Source organism: Tiliqua scincoides, chromosome 2 (assembly GCF_035046505.1).
Source record: "Tiliqua scincoides isolate rTilSci1 chromosome 2, rTilSci1.hap2, whole genome shotgun sequence".
NCBI classification, from domain to species: domain Eukaryota; kingdom Metazoa; phylum Chordata; class Lepidosauria; order Squamata; family Scincidae; genus Tiliqua; species Tiliqua scincoides.
In genome coordinates this window covers 190,317,453-190,339,634 of record NC_089822.1, presented here as the reverse complement: position 1 = coordinate 190,339,634, position 22,182 = coordinate 190,317,453, and the positions used below count along the sequence as shown (strand labels likewise).

Genomic DNA, 22,182 nt, shown 5'->3' with positions numbered 1-22,182 from the left:
GTTTTCGGCAGCACAGGTGTACAGCTGTTGTCAATCTTTTTTTTCTATATAATAATAACCCCCCTTAAAATATCCACCTCTGCCCATGTAATCAAGGTCATTGATTTTACACACACACAATGGATTAGGAATGGAGTGTCTAACTGTCACATAAAAAATCACTGTCATAGTCATTCATGTTCCCACATATGCTCAGGTAAGTTCCCAATAAAAGAAATAATTCTGAAACATTATGTTTAAAATTCTCTTGAAGACTTGAAAGAGTTTTGTCTCTTTGAGACTGTTTCTTTCGTTTCGTTTTTCTCCATTAATCACATCTGTAAGAAAAATTCAAAAAATGCCTGACTGAAAAAAACGTGGTAGAAGTAAGGAGAATAATACGCTGTGGACATCTTGTGGATCAGAGAGAAATTGCAAGATGGAGCCTGTTCCTGATATTTGGACTCAAATGATCCTCAAAAATTTGGAAAAATTGCTCACAATGAGAATGTTTAAAATTTTATGAACCTTGGAATACTTTGTGCTAAAGATGGCTTTTATAAGGCATCTAATATATGTCTCTTTTCATTATTCTGATGATGCAGAATTAAAAAATAATGGTATGAACTAGATGGTAGAGTGGACAAACAGCCATTTTTGCCACTATGCTAATTTGAAACACTAAAATTTGAGTTACCAGCATTTGGTTAAGTGGCACACTTGGTTAACCAGAATTGTTGCCAGCCACCTTAAGCAGGTAGAGATGCCATTGAAACAAGTGTACTACTTAAGCAAGCCTCCCAGCCCATCTTTGAAGAAGGAAGAAGGAAAGGGCAGAATGGCATCACAGAGGAAGCCCTCTCAGGTAAGTGAGGGAAGAGTATGGAGAAGGCTTATAAGTCTTGGGAAGGCTTTGTTTACTGGTATATTTGGATAACCAGCAATTCTCACTCCTTGTACATGCCAGATAACAGAATTTTTACTGTAATTTAATTGAATGCCCTATGATGACAATTGTTATAGTCAAATGACAGCACACGGACAGAAAAGGTTCAAAGTCATACATCCCAATCCTGAGCTGCCTGCGGTGTGGGGCTGCAGTGGCACTGAAAATGGCAGCTACTGCATCCTGCACACTCTGGGCAGCTGAGGATGGCTCCTCGGGCGATGGGGACTTTCATTCCCTTCCCCTGGGTAAAGTGAGTGGCCCCGCAATGGGGCTGCTCAATTAACTGTCAACCAAAAGGTCAGCGGTGAATAAAGAGACTCCATGTAGGACGGCAAGCCCAACATGGAGGTTCTGGATCCGTCCTGCCCGCCTCCCTCCCTCCCTGGAACGCCTCCTTCCCACCCTCTCCCTGCCTCCCCCCTCCCCAGAACACCTCCTTCCCGCCTTCCCCCATGCCCCTGCTTATCTTTACACTGCTTGGTGGTCTGTGCGACCGCTGAGCAGTAGTGCTCTGGTAGCCGCCCAGCAGTAGCCCAGCGCTGGGCTACAACCAGCGCTCACCTGGCACTAGGGCCTGCAAACATGCCTTATGGCACATTTGCAACAGTGCGTGCCAGCAGTAAGCTGGCACACACTGTTCAGGATTGGGCCCATATTCTATTATGCATTCTTTTTACATTATGGGATGAGTATAAACTAAGAATCTGTCCTTCTGCATGTTCCATAGCATTTGTTATAGTTGATATTACACTCATTGTTACTCCTCAAAAGTAACAGGTATGAGATAGCATCTCAACTAGCTCTTTTGCCATCGGTTCTTGTACAAATGGAAGAGGTTCTTCTATTTGCAGAGGGGAATCATAACTGCAGAAGCACTAGTTGGGATGCTACCCATGGAGGGGAAAAAAAGTAACCAGATGCATGAAAACAACATACCTATTCAAAAACAAAAATTAAGCTAAGAGGAACAAATCCTCAATGTACTTTCAGATTAGATCTTACTCATCTTTGAAACACCACTATCTTGGAAATATTCTTATTAACAAAACAGATGATAGCCAAAATTGAAAAAAAAACTCTTAGAATATAATTGTGAATTTAAATATATAAAAGATTACATGGTGAAGTGGGCCCAGGATATTGACATGGAATCACTTATGGATTAACAATCATAATTTTTTCTCTGAATACTAGTAGTTGGCAACCTTCAGTCTCGAAAGACTATGGTATCGCGCTCTGAAAGGTGGTTCTGGAACAGCGTCTAGTGTGGCTGAAAAGGCCGATTCGGGAGTGACAATCCCTTCCACACTGGGAGCAAGTGCAGTCTGTCCCTGGCCTGTCTCCCTGGCTATGGGCCTTCCTTCTTTGCCTCTTAGCCTCAGACTGTTGGCCAACTGTCTCTTCAAACTGGGAAAGGCCATGTTGCACAGCCTGCCTCCAAGCGGGCTGCTCAGAGGCCAGGGTTTCCCACTTGTTGAGGTCCACTCCTAAGGCCTTCAGATCCCTCTGGCAGATGTCCTTGTATCGCAGCTGTGGTCTACCTGTAGGGCGCTTTCCTTGCACGAGTTCTCCATAGAGGAGATCCTTTGGGATCCGGCCATCATCCATTCTCACGACATGACCGAGCCAACGCAGGCGTCTCTGTTTCAGTAGTGCATACATGCTAGGGAATCCAGCACGTTCCAGGACTGTGTTGTTTGGAACTTTGTCCTGCCAGGTGATGCCAAGAATATGTCAGAGGCAGCGCGTGTGGAAAGCATTCAGTTTCCTCTCCTGTTGTGAGTGAAGAGTCCATGACTCGCTGCAGTACAGAAGTGTACTCAGGACGAAAGCTCTGTAGACCTGGATCTTGGTATGTTCCGTCAGCTTCTGATCTGGTCCGGAGATAGATGCCTTCTGTTGTAGTTCCAAAGGCCTGCTTCAGTCTTCTGAATACTAATATGAGAGAATATTCTGCAGAATCTCACTTATATCTCCCCAGATGGTGTCCTGGTAAGTATACTATGCTGTATAGATCAATAAAATTAATAATCACAATGTCTCAAACCCTGGATGGGGCTGGGACAGGCTGCATGGGAACAATTGTGGTGGAGAGGGTAAGCAGCAGAAGGTGCAGTCAGGGCTATGTTAGGGTCAAGTACCAGATGTCAATCAAGATAATGGCCAGAGGATAAGGAAATCCATGACGGAGTGCTAAGGGAATCAATCCAAGAGCAAACTAGTGGCCAAGTAGGGAAAGAATATGTTGCTCAGACTTCCAGGCTGCCTTGGAGACAAACATGGGTTTTATAAGACCTGAGAATCAGCTGACTTGGGCATCCAGCCTAAAACTGCTCCCTAGAGGGCAGCCTTTCTCTGGATTGCTTTGGCCTGGCTTACTGCAAGGTGTGGATAACATAACATGTTAGGCACCAGAGACAGGCTTGGAGAGATTCATGAAACCTTACATAAACTGCTGGAAGTTCTGTTCTATGAAGAGTAACGTTTTCCTCCAACATGTGGTGTGTATCCATCTAGGCAAACATTTCTTTGAGAAAAATAAGAATCTTAACAAATACTGACCTACCAGGTTTCTTTTGATCTGATATTCTTTCTTCTTAATTACAATTGGATACTACATAATTTTTTGCAACAAAAAAAAATAGCTATGCATTTTAAGATGCAAACCCTACTTTGCACTAAATTGATTATGAAATTACTGTATTTTTAATAATATCCAACTTGACACTTGTTAAGGATATCCAACTCCATTTCTCTTGAAAGTGGGATTCCAAGGGTAGAAAATGGCTCACCTAACTATGCAAAAGAGGTTTACATTGGCATTATACATTGAAAAATCAATGAAGATTGCTCTTGTCCCTCTGGTTATCCAGCTGTGCTCCTTGAGAAAGGCAAGCTTTTGTTTGCTTAGCTCCTTTGACTTGGACAAGGTCAACCTAAATCCTCCATTTCTGTATAGACCAATAAGGCCCCAATGCCAAGGGGTTAGTGTTATTTTGGAAGAAGTGGAATAATGCCACCTGTTGGAGAGAAGGGAAAAGGACACTTAAATTCACATACAGAACTCTTCCATCTGAATGCTGTTGGAGATGGGATAGGGAGACAGAACGAGAATGAGAAAAGCAGAAAGAGAAAGAACCAGATGACACATATACAATTAAAAATAAGAGTGAAAGTGAATCTCATATTGTAGGTTGTGGCTAACAGTGGGTACTGGAGCAGAAAAAGTAGAAGATATTTTCTCAGTTTTGAGCATTATAGCAGAAGCAGAAGAAAGCTTTTTGTTGTTTGTTCACTTCAAACCAAAATGAAGCTTTGTCTGGCCCTTGCAAGTTTATTTCTTTTAAGTTAAATAGTACCTGCAAGCAGAGGAGGTAGAGATCAGAAGAGCAGAGCAAGGAAAGGGGATATTTAATTTTTTCCCACTGATTCTTTCCCACTGTGGCCTTGACAAAAAAAGAAAAAAGCACACAATCCCAAACTGCTGTTAGTCACAGGAAAGAAGCTTCCATCCGTTCCTATTATTCAATGGCATCCAGATGGCAGCGCATCACCACTATGACATCAGTATGTCATCCATGTGTCACTGTCATGAAGTTGGTGCTTTATGTGTACTTTTACCTCCAAGTCAGCAACTGTGCCTCAGTTCTTATCAACGGCCAGAAAAAGGGGGATGTTAGGCCACCAGAATGGTCCCAATTGGACCATTGAATGTCGAGCTCAACATACACTCCAGATACGTTCTCCCCCACCATAGCAAAAATGATAAAAACAGAGGCTTGAGCGGCTGGTAAAATGAAACATTTTTTTTTAGTCTGGTAAAGCCAGGTGGGTCCCAACAGAATGTCATTTTAAAAAGTGGATCCCAGCGACAAAAAGTTTGGGAACCACTGCATTAAGTTCATATTACGAGGGATTTGTGGTAGCATTTTTTTAAACCACTTTGGGCACCCCTTCCAAAGGGAAGGAAAGGTAAAAATCATTAAACCAATCAAAGGATTGTTTAGCCATATAATATACAATACTGTATTCTTTTGTTGACATAAATTTAACATTCACTAGAGTAATCTGGTTAATCCTAAGAATATTTTTGTAAATGAGAGAAAGGCTATTTTACAACTTTTTGTAAAAGAGAGAAAGGCTATTTTACAACTGTCAGTTTGACACTTTACAGAACACTAATTTAAAAACAGTGAATACAAATTTGGATTTGGGAAAGTTGGACTGTAGCAGAGCAGTCAGTAATGGCAAAATTCTATATCTCTAAGGTATTTGGCTCACTGTCTTACGGGACAAACTGACATAGGTTTAAATCATCAGGGTGGAACTAACTGAGCTCACTAAGCATAGATATTGTTTTAGACTTCTGATGGTTTAAATAGACAACAAAAATGTATTAATTCTTTTTCTAATGCTCCCTTATAAAAATTAAATCCCAAAGTAAATCTCATTTTGCTAAAATATATTTAAAATGAGTTCAGATAAGAAAGAACACCAGAAAAACTGTCATTCTACTTACGGAGTGTCATTCTTGGGGCCAAAACTTTCTTTATCCTCATGAGCAAAGCTGTATTTACCATAGCACTCTTTCATAAAAGACCGGAAAGAAGGATACACAGAACATGTGTTATTACGGACTTTCAGCTGCCGAATCTGGGCTACTCCTAATAGTAAATTCTCATAGTAGATATGACTGCTATTTCCATTGACATCTGAGGAATTTTCAGTATACCACTTGTTCCAATAAAGGCCGTCAAGAAGTGGTCCTTCTAAAAACTGTGCATGAAATAAAAAGATATTAATTTTTTTATTAAACAGAACAAATACTCCTTTTGAAACTTTAACCAGAATCTATAATGTTCTGAAAAGTTATGGGTAGAGATGGAAGCCAAGCAGCCACAATGGCCTCATCAAGTGTCCACTTACCTTAATTGTTTCATATATCCTGTCTAGGCTACTACAACAAAAAAAATCATTGGACTTCACTTGGTAAAGTAAGATGTATAGCATCCCAAAGTCCAATGAATGAAGTAACATTCCACTGTTGTCCAGTAAGGGAAAAGCTCTTTGCCCTTAGGCGATAGTGGAGACAGCCTCTACACACACAGCTTTATGTACATAAATACCTTGAGCACAGGGAAACCTCTGAGTAGTTCAAAACATCTTTTTTGTTAACTATGGTAAACTCCCAGTTTACCATTGAAAGGGAACCTATGGATATAAACCTATACAGTGGTTCATTGTATCAGTAAATATATACTGATCTGTTTATATATGCAGTATAATAATGATATGTTGGAAATTATGTAGAATCTTATTGTTTTCCATAAACACCAGTGGCTCCAGTCTCATCATAGTACCCACATACAGTGCTGATACCAGGTGGCTGGGATCCTGAGGCCAAAGCCCTGCACTAGTTCCCCATGGTGGTCCATGCTCAACCTTGATGGTGCATTTAGTTTTACCATGGCCACTAGGAGAAAAAGTTTAGGGGTCCGCCTGGAAGAACACCCAGATGGGTTGGCATCAGGTATCTTGGAGTTCTGGAACAAGAACACTTCCAGACCACCACATATATCCTTCCCAAAGCTGGTTGAAATAGGCTAGTGAGGGTAGCAACGGTGCAATCATATATATTGGCCACCAAGATTCTGGGAGACTTCTTGATGTAGCAAACATAAACTGTGCGCACAAAGACAGGCTTTTAATATGCAGGTTCCTAGAGTGAAGTTCAGATACATAAGACATGCTGCATGTGGAACAAACTATCAACCCACACTGTGCAGGACTAGGGGAGAGAGGATCAAGTACTTATTCTTAGAAGCAATCCTACCCTACCACCTCACCACCAGGTGATTAGCTGATTGCATCAACCATGTAAAGGAGACCTTCATATACAGAAGGGGGCACACAACCCAGCACTGTAGGTAAGGAAGGCTAAGTTGAGGACACTGTGGTCCAAGAGACAAAAATGATACTTTTGTCCTGACCAAAGATGCATGTTTTTGATGTACTGCCTGAACAAAAACATAAAGAAGTAGTGGCTGATCATTTGGTAGGTTGCGCTCTCTCTCTCTCTCTCTCTCTCTCTCTCTCTCTCTGTGTAAACTTACACAGCTGCAGAAAAATACACCATCAGTTTCAAAACAAATAGCAACAACAGGCACTTTACCTTCCAAAAGTCAGCAATGCTGCTCATGCTTACGAAGTTAGTAGTATCTTTTTCTGATATTGGGGTTTCCAGAAAGAGATTTGACATAATTTTGTTTAGATAGTACATATCTGTGCTCACCATGCCAAATGTCACTAAAAATAAACAGATCAGGAAGAAATTCACATAGTTGAGATTAGCAAACACCACACCTATCACATTTATTAAAAGTACCCTAATATAAAAATTCTTTCTAAGTTTCCATGAAGGCTAAATGTCAAGAGAGGAAGTTATGAAGTTATCTTCAAAAACATGCAGGTCCTGCAATATTGTATTATACTGAGATAACTAATTCATACAACCATATATACAGCTGTCAGCTGTATAAAGATGTGATTGTGCAAGCACATGAAAGCTAAAGTTACATGTAAACAGGGCATCTCAAGAAAATGTATGCACACTATAGTATCAAATTTATTATGTACAGTTCATGCATATACCTCACAAGGTGTACACAGAAGCAGTTGCTTGACCCAGTTAATTAATTATTAGACCAAAAACTCAAAATGTTCTCCACTGGCATCTATAAACTGCTAACATTATTGACAAAGGGATATGCAGACATCCACCATGGTGTGTGCTGGGATGGCGCCACACATCTCCACACCAGCTTCCTCCAAGCACCTTGCGTCGGCATGGCTGTGTGGACACAAGAAGTACAGGTAGGCAGGGCAGAGGTGGGAAGGAGGCAGGAGGGAGGTGTTCCTGGGTGGGCGGCGGGCGGCCCAGGGGGCGGGTGGACGGGGAACGGGAGTTATGCCTGATCCCAACCCCTGTCCCCAGGGAGAACAGAGCAACTCCAAGAGGTGGCGCAAGTCCGAGGAGACCCATGGGGCCAGTGGCCAGTGGCCTATACCCGGAGGTAAGGGGAAATGTTTGCCTCTGGCTGAGCCACTTATGGCCCCTATCCTGCACTGGATACAAGCCTCTTGGCTTGCCTGTTCCAGTGCAGGATAGGACTGCGCTCATGACAACATACCTACCCTCAATGCTGTTCCATACTTTCGACCTTCAATGAAAACTTTCAACATCAACTTATCTGTCATAAAAGCTTTGCATACTCCAAAGGATTCTGGGTCATGCGAACTAGAACATGCACATGTTCTACTGTGCTTGCTCAGCTCATGCTATGGATGCACACATTAGGAAAAAATATATCACTGGTCACAAGCTACCTTTCAGGAAAACTTGTCCACCATAGCTCATCTTCTCATTGCAGAACCCCAGATAAACGTCCAAGAACATAAGAACAGCCCCACTGGATCAGGCCATAGGCCCATCTAGTCCAGCTTCCTGTATCTCACAGCGGCCCACCAAATGCCCCAGGGAGCACACCAGATAACAAAAGACCTCATCCTGGTGCCCTCCCTTGCATCTGGCATTCTGACATAACCCATTTCTAAAATCAGGAGGTTGTGCATACACATCATGGCTTGTACCCCGTAATGGATTTTTCCTCCAGAAACTTGTCCAATCCCCTTTTAAAGGCGTCCAGGCTAGATGCCATCACCACATCCTGTGGCAAGGAGTTCCACAGACCAACCACACGCTGAGTAAAGAAATATTTTCTTTTGTCTGTTCTAACTCTCCCAACACTCAATTTTAGTGGATGTCCCCTGGTTCTGGTGTTATGTGAGAGTGTAAAGAGCATCTCTCTATCCACTCTGTCCATCCCCTGCATAATTTTGTATGTCTCAGTCATGTCCCCCCTCAGGCGCCTCTTTTCTAGGCTGAAGAGGCCCAAACACCGTAGCCTTTCCTCATAAGGAAGGTGCCCCAACCCCGTAATCATCTTAGTCGCTCTCTTTTGCACCTTTTCCATTTCCACTATGTCTTTTTTGAGATGCGGCGACCAGAACTGGACACAATACTCCAGGTGTGGCCTTACCATAGATTTGTACAACGGCATTATAATATTAGCCGTTTTGTTCTCAATACCCTTCCTAATGATCCCAAGCATAGAATTGGCCTTCTTCACTGTCGCCGCACATTGGGTCGACACTTTCATCGACCTGTCCACCACCACCCCAAGATCTGATCTGTCACAGACAGCTCAGAACCCATCAGCCTATATCTAAAGTTTTGATTTTTTGCCCCAATGTGCATGACTTTACACTTACTGACATTGAAGCGCATCTGCCATTTTGCTGCCCATTCTGCCAGTCTGGAGAGATCCTTCTGGAGCTCCTCACAATCACTTCTGGTCTTCACCACTCGGAAACGTTTGGTGTCGTCCGCAAACTTTGCAACCTCACTGTTCAACCCTGTCTCCAGGTCATTTATGAAGAGGTTGAAGAGCACTGGACCCAGGACAGATCCTTGGGGCACACCGCTTTTCACTTCTCTCCATTGGGAAAATTGCCCATTGACACCCACTCTCTGTTTCCTGGCCTTCAACCAGTTCTCAATCCATGAGAGGACCTGTCCTCAAATTCCCTGACTGTGGAGTGTTTCAGTAGCCTTTGGTGAGGGACCATGTCGAACGCCTTCTGAAAGTCCAGATATATAATATCCACGGGTTCTCCCACATCCACATGCCTGTTGACCTTTTCAAAGAATTCTATAAGGTTCGTGAGGCAAGACTTACCCTTACAGAAGCCATGCTGATTTTCCCTCAGCAAGGCCTGTTCATCTATGTATTTTGAGATCCTATCTTTGATGAGGCATTCCACCATCTTAGCCGGTATAGATGTTAGGCTGACCGGCCTATAGTTTCCCGGGTCCCCCCTCTTTCCCTTTTTAAAGATAGGCGTGACATTTGCTATCCTCCAATCCTCGGGCAGCATGGCCGTTTTGAGGGACAAGTTGCATATCTTAGTCAAGAGATCAGCAACTTCATTCTTCAATTCCTTACTAACTCTTGGGTGGATGCCATCAGGGCCCGGTGACTTATTGATCTTTAGTATATCAATGAGGTCTGAAACATCTTCTCTTTTAACCTCTATCTGACTTAACTCCTCGGTCAGGAGGGGCCGTTCAGGCAGCGGTATCTGCCCGAGGTCTTCTGCTGTGAAGACAGATGCTGGGCCTCTATTACTGTTGTTTTAAGCAGCCTCCATGCACTCTGGAGAGATTGGAGTCTTTTTACCCTCCCTTTCAACCTCCTTCTAACCAGCCTCCTCATCTGAGGGAAGTCCGCCCGTCGGAAGTCAAGGGTTTTAGTTAGAGATTTACCTGGTATTCTTCCCCCAACGTGCATGTCAAAACAGATCGCAGCATGATCACTGTTCCCCAAAGGCTCCGTAACATTGACATCTCTAACCAGGTCCTGCGTACCGCACAGTGTTAAATCCAGAGTCACCTGCCCTCTGGTGGGCTCTGTGACTAGCTGCTCTAAGCCACAGTCATTTAGCACGTCAAGAAATCCGGTCTCCTTATCGTGACCAGAACGCAAATTGACCCAGTCTATATGAGGATAATTTAAGTCCCCCATGATTACAACCCTGTCCCTCCTTGTCACCTCCCTGATCTGTTTCCTCATTTTAAGGTCCCCATCCGATTTCTGTCTGGAGGACGATAGACGCCCCCAGTATTACATCACTGCACAAGCCTGGTAATTTAACCCACAGAGATTCTACGGTGGAGTTGGACCCACCTTCAATCTCTACTTTGCTGGATTCTATCCCTTCCTTAACATAAACGGCCACCCCACCTCCAACACGCCCCTGCCTGTCCCTCCTGTAGAGTTTATAGCCCGGGATGGCGGTATCCCACTTATTCTCTGCATTCCACCAGGTTTCCGTTATGCCCACTATGTCAATGTTTTCCCTAGTGACCAGACATTCCAGTTCTCCCATCTTTGCTCGGAGACTTCGGGCATTTGCATAAAAGCATTTGTACACGGAAGCAGGGTGGGCTGCTTATTCGCTCCTTTGTCCCCGCATCCTCTCATTGTGCCAAACCGTCTATCGCATCCCATCACGCTACCTTTCCCAATTTCTTCTCCTACTCTGCCTTTGTCTTGTTGTTCTCTAACCTCCCCATCCTCATCCCATAGGGATGAGGAGTCCCAAACCGGATGCCCCTCGGCTCCTGTCGGCCTTCCCCCAGGGATCAGTTTAAAAGCTGCTCTGCCACCTTTTTAATGTTATGTGCCAGCAGTCTGGTTCCATTCTGGTTCAAGTGGAGCCCGTCCCTCTTGTACAGGCCCCGCTTGTCCCAAAACGTTCCCCAGTGCCTAACGAATCTAAACCCCTCCTCCCTACACCACCGTCTCATCCATGCATTGAGTAATTCCAGGCTCCCTGGAACAGGTTAAAAACATGTTCCATGTTGGGTCCCTTGGATCCCTTCGGGGAGAAAGGTGGGGTATAAATGAAGTAAATAAATTAAATAAATAAAAACCTCTAGATTAGACCAAAGGACAGCAATTTGTCCAAGACCATCCAGCAAGCTGCTGAGATGTGAACCTACATGTCCCACAATTAAGTCCAACATGGTAGTCCGGTATTGCCAAACTGTTTTGACTAGTCACTGACTATGGTGACACAAGGGGAGCTAAAGTATGCCTTGAAAAATTAAGAAACCATGTTGGATGCCTTCCTCTACACCAGTGTTTCTCAACTACTGGTTCAACTACCACCAGTGATACTTGAGGTTGTGTCTGGTGCTACTTGCAGGACCCCTGGACCCCTGCTGCCCATCAGCAAGACTAGGAACACAATGCAACAGAGCAGTAGGAGGCTTGGCTTGGTGGGCAGAGCACCAAAACATGCTTTTCCATGCTCGAAAAAGCTCTCCATCTACCACATGTTCGTTGAATTGCATCTGGTCTCCCAACCCAGAAGTAACTGGAGATTATGGGCCCAATCCTATCCAACTTTCCAGTGCCAGTGCAGCTGCAATGCAGCCCTGAGGAAAAGGAACAAATGTTCCTTTACCTGGGGAAGACCTCTGTGACTATTCCCCTGTATGCAGTGCATGCCTCATTGGAATGGCTGTACCAGCACTGGAAAATTGCATAGGATTAGACCCTCAGTCATCTCCAGTTACTTCCAGTGGTACTTCAAATAGGTGGACTATGTGAAGTGGTACGGCAGAGGACAATCGTTGATTGTCACTATACCCTTCAGAATAGGGAGGTCCTGCAGTAATGATCTCCATCTGTCAATCTGTGAGTAGTGACATAATTCCATTATTAAAGAGAAACTGATTCTTTGATGCAGCCTGCACTACAACTGATATGCATGAGAATCACTGAAGCACCACCATATCTTAGAAAGGACAGTCCCAACCATGCCCTGGAATGAATGGGCAAAATAAGGGACGGAAGCAATACTAACTGTTGCTAGATACTGCTAGTTCTGAGAGCAGATTAAGAAAAAACAAATAGAACTTTTAGAGCTAAATATGCCTGCCATTTTAATCCACATTTAAAAGCTGTGCTCAGGTATCAAAAGTTTTGGAAATGCTGCTTTAACCACTACTCCATATAGCCACAAGCATTCTAAAAAATGATTAAAAAATGGAACATAAATGATACAAGAACAGAATTGCATTAAGTACAGAACCACACTTATAATACCTTCCTGGAGATAGTTAAGAGTTGGTCTAGATATAACAGGGGTGGCCAACCCGCAGTACTTTAAGTGCCACTTTTTATGTAGAGAATCTTGAATGTGCCACTCCATCTTAACATTGCTTTTAGAGATTACCATAACTAAATAGACCCTCCAAGTTCAAGGGCAGTATATCTCCAAGTGCTAGAAGCTACAAAGCAAGAAACACAGGAGCACTCTTGCCTTTTTGGAGCTTTCCAAAGACTCCTGAGTGCTGATGAGGCCCAAAGTTGGCCTGCATGGACCTTTAGTCCAGCCGAGCAGGTCTTGTTCCAAGATCCATATAATGCACGTTCATTGCCCTTCTGCACAGCCCAGCCCAGCCCCCCCTCTGTCTACACACCTTCTCATTTTCAAAGATGATCTTTGTTGGAATCTCTTCGTGGATGATTTTACTAAAAATTGTCTCTCTGCCTGGCTAGGCCACCTGGGCTTTGCTGATCTCATTGGCCATCTCTATGCTGCTCTGCAGCTCACTAGCATCCACCCTATTGGCTTTCTCTCCTGTTCATTGTTCTTTTCCTGCCTTTCTCACTGTTTTCCAACCAAAGTAAATCAAGCAGATTAGCTGTGGCCGCCCTAAGTGTTCCCACTGCAGCATTAGAAACTTGAAAGTGAGCTATGTAAGGAGTAGCAAAGAAATCAAGCAAACCGTAAACAGCTGCTGTGCTTTATTTGTTGTTGTTTAAATGATTTTTAAAAATATATGGCGACTTTGAATGTGCCACTAGTGTTCATAAACTGCTTTTTAGACCAGTGGTGGCCAACTTGCGGCACTCATGCCACTAGCGGCACATGGACACTAGTAGCATGAATGCCACAAGTTGGCCACCCCTGGTCTAGAAAGTAGTTTATGAACAGCAGCAAATTAGACCAATGAATGGTCTATTCTGGTTTTATAACAGTTTGTAAACATGATTTTTCACATGTAACTTGAAACATATGCACCAGTAATTTTTTTGTACCCACTATGATGTTCACAAAAAAACAAGTTATCCATTTTGTTCATAGACTTACATATACATAAATCTGTTAGGAAAATAACGTAGATCAATAGTTCTTGAAGAGTAGTTTTCATTTCGAGCTCTCTACTATGCGTCAATCGAGGCTTCAAACCACCTAAGTGTGGAAATGGTCAGAGATAAATTTATTAAAATATTGTGATATGTGTACTCAGGTCTAACCGAAGTTAAGTTTCCATGTTGCTAAATTCAGATTATCTGGATTATCTGCAGGTTTGTAAATGAAAAACATACTCTCCATCAAACTACTGTTGCTTCTGAATGCACTGAATAGAACTACGCTAGTTGCCACCAACACATCTACTGAAGGATGCTGAGGAGGATGCTGTTGTTGTTAGCAACCTTCAGTCTCGAAAGACTATGGTATCGCGCTCTGAATGGTGGTTCTGGAACAGCATCTAGTGTGGCTGAAAAGGCCAATTCGGGAGTGACAATCCCTTCCACACCGGGAGGAAGTGCAGTCTGTCCCTGGTCTGTCTCCCTGGCTATGGGCCTTCCTTCTTTGCCTCTTTGCCTCAGACTGCTGGCCAAGTGTCTCTTCAAACTGGGAAAGGCCATGCTGCACAGCCTGCCTCCAAGCGGGCCGCTTAGAGGCCAGGGTTTCCCACCTGTTGAGGTCCACTCCTAAGGCCTTCAGATCCCTCTTGCAGATGTCCTTGTATCGCAGCTGTGGTCTACCTGTAGGGCACTTTCCTTGCACTTGCACTTTCCTTTCCTTGTAGGGCTCCTTTCCTTGAGTTCTTCATAGAGGAGATCCTTTGGGATCCGGCCATCATCCATTCTCACAACATGACTGGAATCCTTAGCATGTATGCAATGCTGAAACAGAGACGCCTGCAATGGCTCGGTCATGTTGTGAGAATGGAGGATGCTAAAAGATAATCAATATGTCCTTCCAGCACTTTGCAAAGTCAATTTGATCTCTTTTTTATATTCTTGTTACATGGAATTGAAATCTCTTTTCTAATTGTGCGTATGAAGGCATGTGGGGTGGTGGCTTGAGTGACTGTCCCCACATGCCTGCTTTGGAGCCTGATCTAATGCCAACTTGCTTGGAAGTAATTCTCAAGGACTGACCAAAGGTTGGCCTTTGGTGCAAAGGTTGGCCTATGGTGCACCACCCATATTCACAGTAATTTTAGAATTAGTTATTCCAGAAACACATCACAAAAACAGATACACTGTAAAAGGGAGCGTGTTATGTATGTGCCTTAAAAGCATGGGGACTCACTACCCATCAGAATACTGGTTCCCAACCTATGGTCCGTGGACCGCAGGTGGGCCTGGAGACCCTGCAAAGTGGTCCACAATGTCTCAGAAAAAAAAGCTTGCCTGATTACTTCCACTGGAGTGTCCACTGTGGCTGTGGGCATTCCATTCTCTACTCTCTGTGGTAGTTCGTGGAGGAGCACAGCTGGCAACAAAAGCAGCAACCTCCAAATCTTCTCTGTAAATAATAAACCTTCTCAATTACAAATTTAATTGTATATTTTGTGTGCAGTGGGTGGGGTTGCATGTGATCCATCCCTGCTAATTGGGTAAGAGGCACTTTTTCAAGTGGGTGCTCCTTTTTTTTTTTTTTTAGCAGGGGGAGAGTAACTGGCCCACCTCACCCCAGCACTGTCTTTTCTAGTGGCTGTCTGCCAGTGTTCTTTTGCATCTTTTTAGATTGTGAGCCCTTTTGGGACAGGGAGCCATTAGTTGTTTGATTTTTCTCTGTAAACCGCTTTGTGAACTTTTAGTTGAAAAGTGGTATATAAATACTGTTAATAATAAATAATAATAATAATAATAATAATACATGTAAAAACTATGTTCTTACATATTAAAAAAACTTACATGAAAAACTAAGTTCTTACATGTAATATATTAACTGCAAGAAGGCTATGCGCTGCCTGCTCACAGGGAAAAGGAGAATGTTTAAGTTCTTTTCCAGGACAGGAGGCTGAAAAGGAGGACAGGGCAAAAGAGGATGCCTTGGTCATCCTGGAGCAGCAAAACAAACTAGGCTGAGTGCAGGGGGTACGCTGGGGGGGAGGCAGGAGAGGGCAGAGCCTCCCCACCGCAGTCACCCATTGGGTGAGGCACCGAAGCACCAACAAGCCACCTGCGCTGTAGGTGAGTGGTGGGTGCTATGGCAGTGGCGCTTCAGGAAGGGCTCCAGTGGGGAGGCTCTGCCCTCCGCTGCCTCCCCAGCCAGCGCACGCCCCTGGCTAAGCGAGCCCAGAGCGCGCGCTCCCTCGCCGGCAGGGGCGCGCTGGGCGCCGCCAAGCTCACCATAAGTGCCTCGCCGGTCTAGCGTGGCCGTGTCCTGGCTGGCGTTGGCGGGCTCCATGGCGGGCAATGAAAGCAGCGGCCCGGCTTCGGGGCGTCGTCGGCAGCGCCGTTTCCAGCCTCCTCCGGGGGGTTCGAATAACGAACCCGCGGCCGCTGCCTGGACAAAGGACGGCGGCGCGCCCTTCGTGCTCCCGGGCGGGGGCCCCAGCAGGGCAGCCCTGAGCACACTTGCTTGAGAGTAAGCCCCTCCTTCTGAGGAGACAACCGTAGGCTTGTGCTGTCATTTGAATGGGGTGATTCCCAGAGCATGGCAGCCTTCCTGCTAGTCCTGAGCACAGCAGGAGCTTCTTCAAGAAGCCTTCTTTCACCTCTGAAGTCCTGTCTTTTTTAAAAACATAATTATATATTCATATGAGGGATGGTTGGTGGGTGGGGATGTTGGTGAGGCAGAGCCTCCCCACCTTTGAAAAACACCACCACCCTGTGAGGTACCCAAGCACCCACAACTTATGCACTCTGCGCTCTCCATGCAGAGAGTGTGGAGAGCAGAGCACATGGTGGGGGCCTGGGCACCTCACAGGTGGCAGTGCTTTTCAAAGGACCCCGGTGGGGAGGCTCTGCCTCACCAGCCTCCCCACTCACCCTGCATCCCTGATATTAATAAACCATTATCACAAGTCCCTGGCCATTCTTTTAGGTATCTGCTCATCCTCTCAGGGACAGGCTGCTTCAGATATGTTACATATAAGCAATGTGTGCTTGGCCCCCTATGTGAAGAGGTCAGCATGTATATCCATCACAGGTTTTGTCAGCGGAGTACAGGTAAGCAGGGCCTCAGTCATTAGTTGCTTGCTGTAAGCAAGCATTTTTCAAGAGAAAGTCACCATTTATACTTGTGGGTGTCATCTGGACACGTTACAAATTATGGCTATACATGAGCATACAGCAGGGGTGCTCAATAGGTGGATCGTGATCTACCGGTAGATCGCGAGGCTAAATGAGTAGATCGGAGTGTCGACCCCCCCCCCCGCCTTCAGGTGCCTCTGGGAGGAAACGCTGGGAGTAAGGCCCATTGTACTCAATGGGGCTTACGCCCAGGTAAGTGTGGTTAGGATTGCAGCCTCACAGCCTAATCCTAGGCATGTCTACTCAGGAGTAAGTCCTGTTATACTCAGTAGGGCTCAAGGTACACCAACATACATTGTACACATAAAAGTTATATGTTATGATGGCGCGAACATTGTAAAAAAAACTCTGGTAGATCTCCGGGCCTTGCTGGGTTTCAAAGTAACTCTCGAGCCAAAAAAGTGTGAGCACCCCTGGCATACAGTATACATGACCCCATCTGAAATGGCTTTGTTTCACCAAGTGTACAAATACCAGGAACTGTGGTTGATTGTCAAGCTAGTATACACACACTACAACTAATTACATTCATTGCTCAGGTAATGTGTGGAGGGTAAATCATTTAATTACAGTGAACATTTAGTCAGGTCTACACGATTATGTACCTTTGGAAAGCTTGAGGATGTGTGTTGCTGAACATTTTATTATTTAAAAAAGTTTCACTGACAAGCTCCCTTCCTTTTTTAATTGGGTCTGTAATAAGCATAACCTATTTTCTCCATGTAGGTGCATCCCTAAAGCTGTTTTAGCTGTTCCACTAAGAGAGATATTTTAAATGTGTGAGTCAGCCCATTGAAACCACAGGTTATGATCTCTGTAACTTACACAAATGTTTAGGGAACATAGTCATACTGTATTTTGATAGCATATCTACATTGTTCATCTCACTTTGTCCAATGCACTGTGTTTCATATAACATCTGTGATTTAGGGAATTTCAGATGTTTAGATAGAGAATTGCATATTATGTTCATGGGTGTGTGAGAGGCATTTAGATATAGTGCAAACACATAGCTAAAGATTACTTACATAGTGCTCACAGGAGAATTAGGGAACCTACAGTTAGCTCAACAATGCACATTCCAACAATGGTTACTCAAGACCATGATTTTAAGGGTGACTTCACATGGGAATTTTGATAACACCTGTATTCAAGACTAAACCTCAAAATGTTATTATAGTGTCAGGATACATTCCTGAAATAAAATTAATGCATTACAAAGAAGGCTCCTGAGCACATGAAAAGTTCCTTTCACTTACCAGCCTGTTATCCTACAAAGGAATTAGGGAGCAGAGTTTCAAAGATAGGAGGGTGTTGCTGCTTGCGTGGGAGAACTGGAGGTCAGAAGTGAGATCAAATGAGGAAGATCCATTCTGAAATAAATGTTGTTGGTTTTTGAAAGAAAGAACATCTATAATTGTAAAACCCCCCTTGAGGGATTTAGATATGCCTGCCTATGTAAACCACCTTGAATAAAGTTAGAGGAGTAATCAGATGACCAGAAAGGCCATCTGAAAAGGCCATCAGAAAGACCAGAAAGGTATATAAATACCGAGTTAAATAACCTATCTGTTTAGAAACAGCTCTAGAAAACTCTCATTAACTGCAATTAAACCAGGATGTTAGGTAAAGATCTGAGATTAATTAACAAGAAGAGCTGGTAAAGTCTTCAAAAAGCATTGCTTCTAGCAGAGGCACAAGCTGTGCTATTAAGTAACTTATAGCACAATGCTATGCATGTCTACTCAGAAGTAAGGCTTATCAAATTCAGTGGGACTTACTCCAGGGAAGTATGCCTAAGATTGCAGATTTACAGGCTGCTTCTGTAATATAAGAGGACAATTTTTTCCTGCCTTTTCTTTATTGACAGCATTCTGAATGCAAAGCCAACCATTTTCATAGTGCTTCACAGCCTTTCTGGTATTGTCATAGCATGGTTTGCACAGACCCTTTGTTGCAAGAGGCTAGGCACTTCCAGATGGGGTGTTCAAACTAGAATTGTCACAGTTTGGTCACCTGCTGTTTACAAGGAGTTCACAAGATGTCATTTATCTGTTTTGTCCACCTGTATTTTCCCCATGCTTAAACTACATTAATACAGAAAAAGTCACTTTTTGAGAATAGATGCACAATGACCACATCAAGAACTATTAGTACCTTTGATTTTGAGAGAGAGATGCATGCCCAGACACTACTGAAACAGAAGGGGTAGAAAGGGAAGTCAGTATATCGAGTTCCAAAAACAAGCTGTAGCTACTGCATTATAGAAGGAACACTGCAATTTCACATGTGATCCAAAGTGGAAAAGTATTGACAGGTTGGCAATTCAAGGAAGCTGTCTGGAAGTGTCCAGTGTTTGAAATTTTCCTTATGAGGTCTTGCTCCCTCTACCATCACAATATGCAGCATTGATCATCTCATGATTCTTCAGCCTAAAAGAAATAACTTGAAGATAACCTTATTATTTGCATTTTTAAACCGCTCTTTGCTGCTCCCCTCCTTTTTGTCCTCACAACAACCCTGTGAGGTAGGTGGGCCTGAGAGAAAGTGACTGGCCCAAAGTTACCCAGGAAACTTCGTGGCTGAGAGGGATTTGAACCTGGATCTTCCAGGTTTAAGTCCACCTCCCAAACCACTACACCACCCTGGCTCTCTTATTTGTATCAGCTGGTGTAGACCTTTTTTTGAATGCATGGAATTGTGCCAAGGACCATCAGTATCATATATTCCAGCAGCAGAGTGGAGAAGGCCATCTCATTTGTATATCAGGCATGTGAACATAACAGCCTTGCTGTACCCGAACTACTTTATTTCCCATAGCAATCAACTAGATGCCACTTGTGAAGACCACAGGCTGGGCATCAATAGACCTCTCCCAGCGGTGTCACTAGGGTTTGGGTCACCCAGTGCAGGATGCCAGCATGTCACCCCCATGATGGACCTCCTCCCATGCAGTGGGTGGAGCAATGTCCTGGATGGTGGGTGTGGTGATGCTCCATCACCATACTCCCTGCTGGTTTTGTGGCTATAACGTTTGATAGAATAGAGATATTTAAACAAGGTTTGTTTCATTGCATTCTGCATGAATACACAGTACACATCGAATGATTATAACATGATGATATTATTCAAAAATACCAAGATTTAAAAAATTTTGGCCAGTAGTAGTGTCACCCCCCAATGTGTGTCACCTGGTGCAATCCAAACCACCTAGCAATGCCACTGCCTCTACCACACTTGCCCTCCAGCAAGAGATTGTATGCCACTAAACCAAGAGGTTCAAAAAGCCATTGTCACTGACAGCTACTGGGCTGGTCCAAATTGAAGCAGCACCCTAATTTCTGCCCATCCTTTGGTTTTTATCTTTGTGCATATATTATGGTAGTACCTACACACTACTGCCACTTCCTCCTTACCCACCTGACCATGTAAAGCCATGTAAAGCAGATTGGGCAAAGGGAAGAAAGTAGAAAGCTGTACCATTTTTATTTCTTGTCTTCCGATTCCAAACCAACTACTTCTTCAGACACACAGGCTAGGTGAAGCATGTGGGAATCAGAAAATTCAGCTCCAAGCATGTTTCCAGCATCAGCTCCCATATATGCTGTGTACTTTAAGTGGCAGAATAGGAACCAGAGGATGGTAGCACAAAAGAGGTGAAGTGAACCTGTCTATTGACTGTCTGGGCGAAAATGTAGGGGAGCAATCCTCTTTTCAGCAGACCAAAGCAGGAAGGAATTCTTCAGAACAGGACTGCGGTCTCTCCTTTCTCCAGTACCATCACCACAATTTCTCAAGGCCACAGTGCTGGAAGAAGATGCGGGCTGCCATTGCCCAATCCTCCCAGTGGGTGAGAAGCACATGGCGAAGTGGCTTGGTAGGCTTAGCAGATACAGGGGGTGCAGGGCAGCCCTTGTCAGTTGGTCACCTCCTCCAGCCTGCCACTCAAACCGTCACTTCAGGCCCCCTCATGGATGGGCCAGTCCTGCTCATTCTTCATGAGTTTATTTAATCCTCTTATAACATTGCCTACGTCAGGGGTGCTCACACTTTTTTGGCTCAAGAGCTACTTTGAAACCCAGCAAGGCCCGGAGATCTACCAGAGTTTTTTTACAATGTTCGCGCCATCATAACATATAACATTTATGTGTACAATGTATGTTGGTGTACCTTGCATAACCGCATGAGCCAATATTGCACAACACAAGATAATTAACTATAAACATTTTTTGTAATTACTTGAGTTTACTTTGATGACTTGCACTGAAGTGAATCAGCCAGAGATGCATAGTCCGGACAGTAGTTGCTGACAGCCAGCCTCAAGCACACTTCCAAATGTTCCAAGGGAAAATATTGACATAGTGGGCATAACGGAAACCTGGTGGAATGCGGAGAATCAGTGGGATACTGCAATCCCGGGCTATAAACTCTACAGGAGGGACAGGCAGGGGCGTGTTGGAGGTGGGGTGGCCGTTTATGTTAAGGAAGGGATAGAATCCAGCAAAGTAGAGATTGAAGGTGGGTCCGACTCCACCGTAGAATCTCTGTGGGTTAAATTACCAGGCTTGTGCAGCAATGTAATACTGGGGGCGTGCTATCGTCCTCCAGACAGAAATCGGATGGGGACCTTAAAATGAGGAAACAGATCAGGGAGGTGACAAGGAAGGACAGGGTTGTAATCATGGGGGACTTCAATTATCCTCATATTGACCGGGTCAATTTGTGTTCTGGTCACGATAAGGAAACCGGATTTCTTGACGTGCTAAATGACTGTGGCTTAGATCAGCTAGTCACGGAGCCCATCAGAGGACAGGTGACTCTGGATTTAATTTTGTGCAGTACGCAGGACCTGGTTAGAGATGTAAACGTTACTGAGCCATTGGGGAACAGTGATCATGCTGCGATCTGTTTTGACATGCACGTTGGGGGAAGAATACCAGGCAAATCTCTAACAAAAACCCTTGACTTCCGACGGGCAGACTTCCCTCAAATGAGGAGGCTGGTTAGAAGGAGGTTGAAAGGGAGGGTAAAAAGAGTCCACTCTCTCCAGAGTGCATGGAGGTTGCTTAAAACAACAGTAATAGAGGCCCAGCAGAGGTGTATACCGCAAAGAAAGAAGGGTTCCACTAAATCCAGGAGGGTGCCCGCATGGCTAACCAGCCAAGTTAGAGAGGCTGTGAAGGGCAAGGAAGCTTCCTTCCGTAAATGGAAGTCTTGCCCTAATGAGGAGAATAAAAAGGAACATAAACTGTGGCAAAAGAAATGTAAGAAGGTGATAGG

The 22,182-nt window shown here is 44.3% G+C and overlaps 1 protein-coding gene across 1 annotated transcript in view; it reads right to left on the bottom strand.

Moving 5' to 3' along the window:
• PKD2L2 (polycystin 2 like 2, transient receptor potential cation channel) overlaps positions 1-16,067 on the bottom strand; it is a 44,755-nt gene extending 28,688 nt beyond the window's left edge. Inside the window, exons 1-5 of the mRNA XM_066615070.1 lie at positions 15,997-16,067; positions 13,715-13,816; positions 7,101-7,234; positions 5,448-5,704; positions 3,721-3,948 (exon numbers count right to left, since the gene is read on the bottom strand). Coding sequence (XP_066471167.1) covers positions 3,721-3,948; positions 5,448-5,704; positions 7,101-7,234; positions 13,715-13,816; positions 15,997-16,054 — 779 coding nt within the window. The 5' untranslated portion in view covers positions 16,055-16,067. The remainder of the gene's footprint in view (positions 1-3,720; positions 3,949-5,447; positions 5,705-7,100; positions 7,235-13,714; positions 13,817-15,996) is intronic.
• Between the last annotated feature and the right edge of the window lie 6,115 nt (positions 16,068-22,182).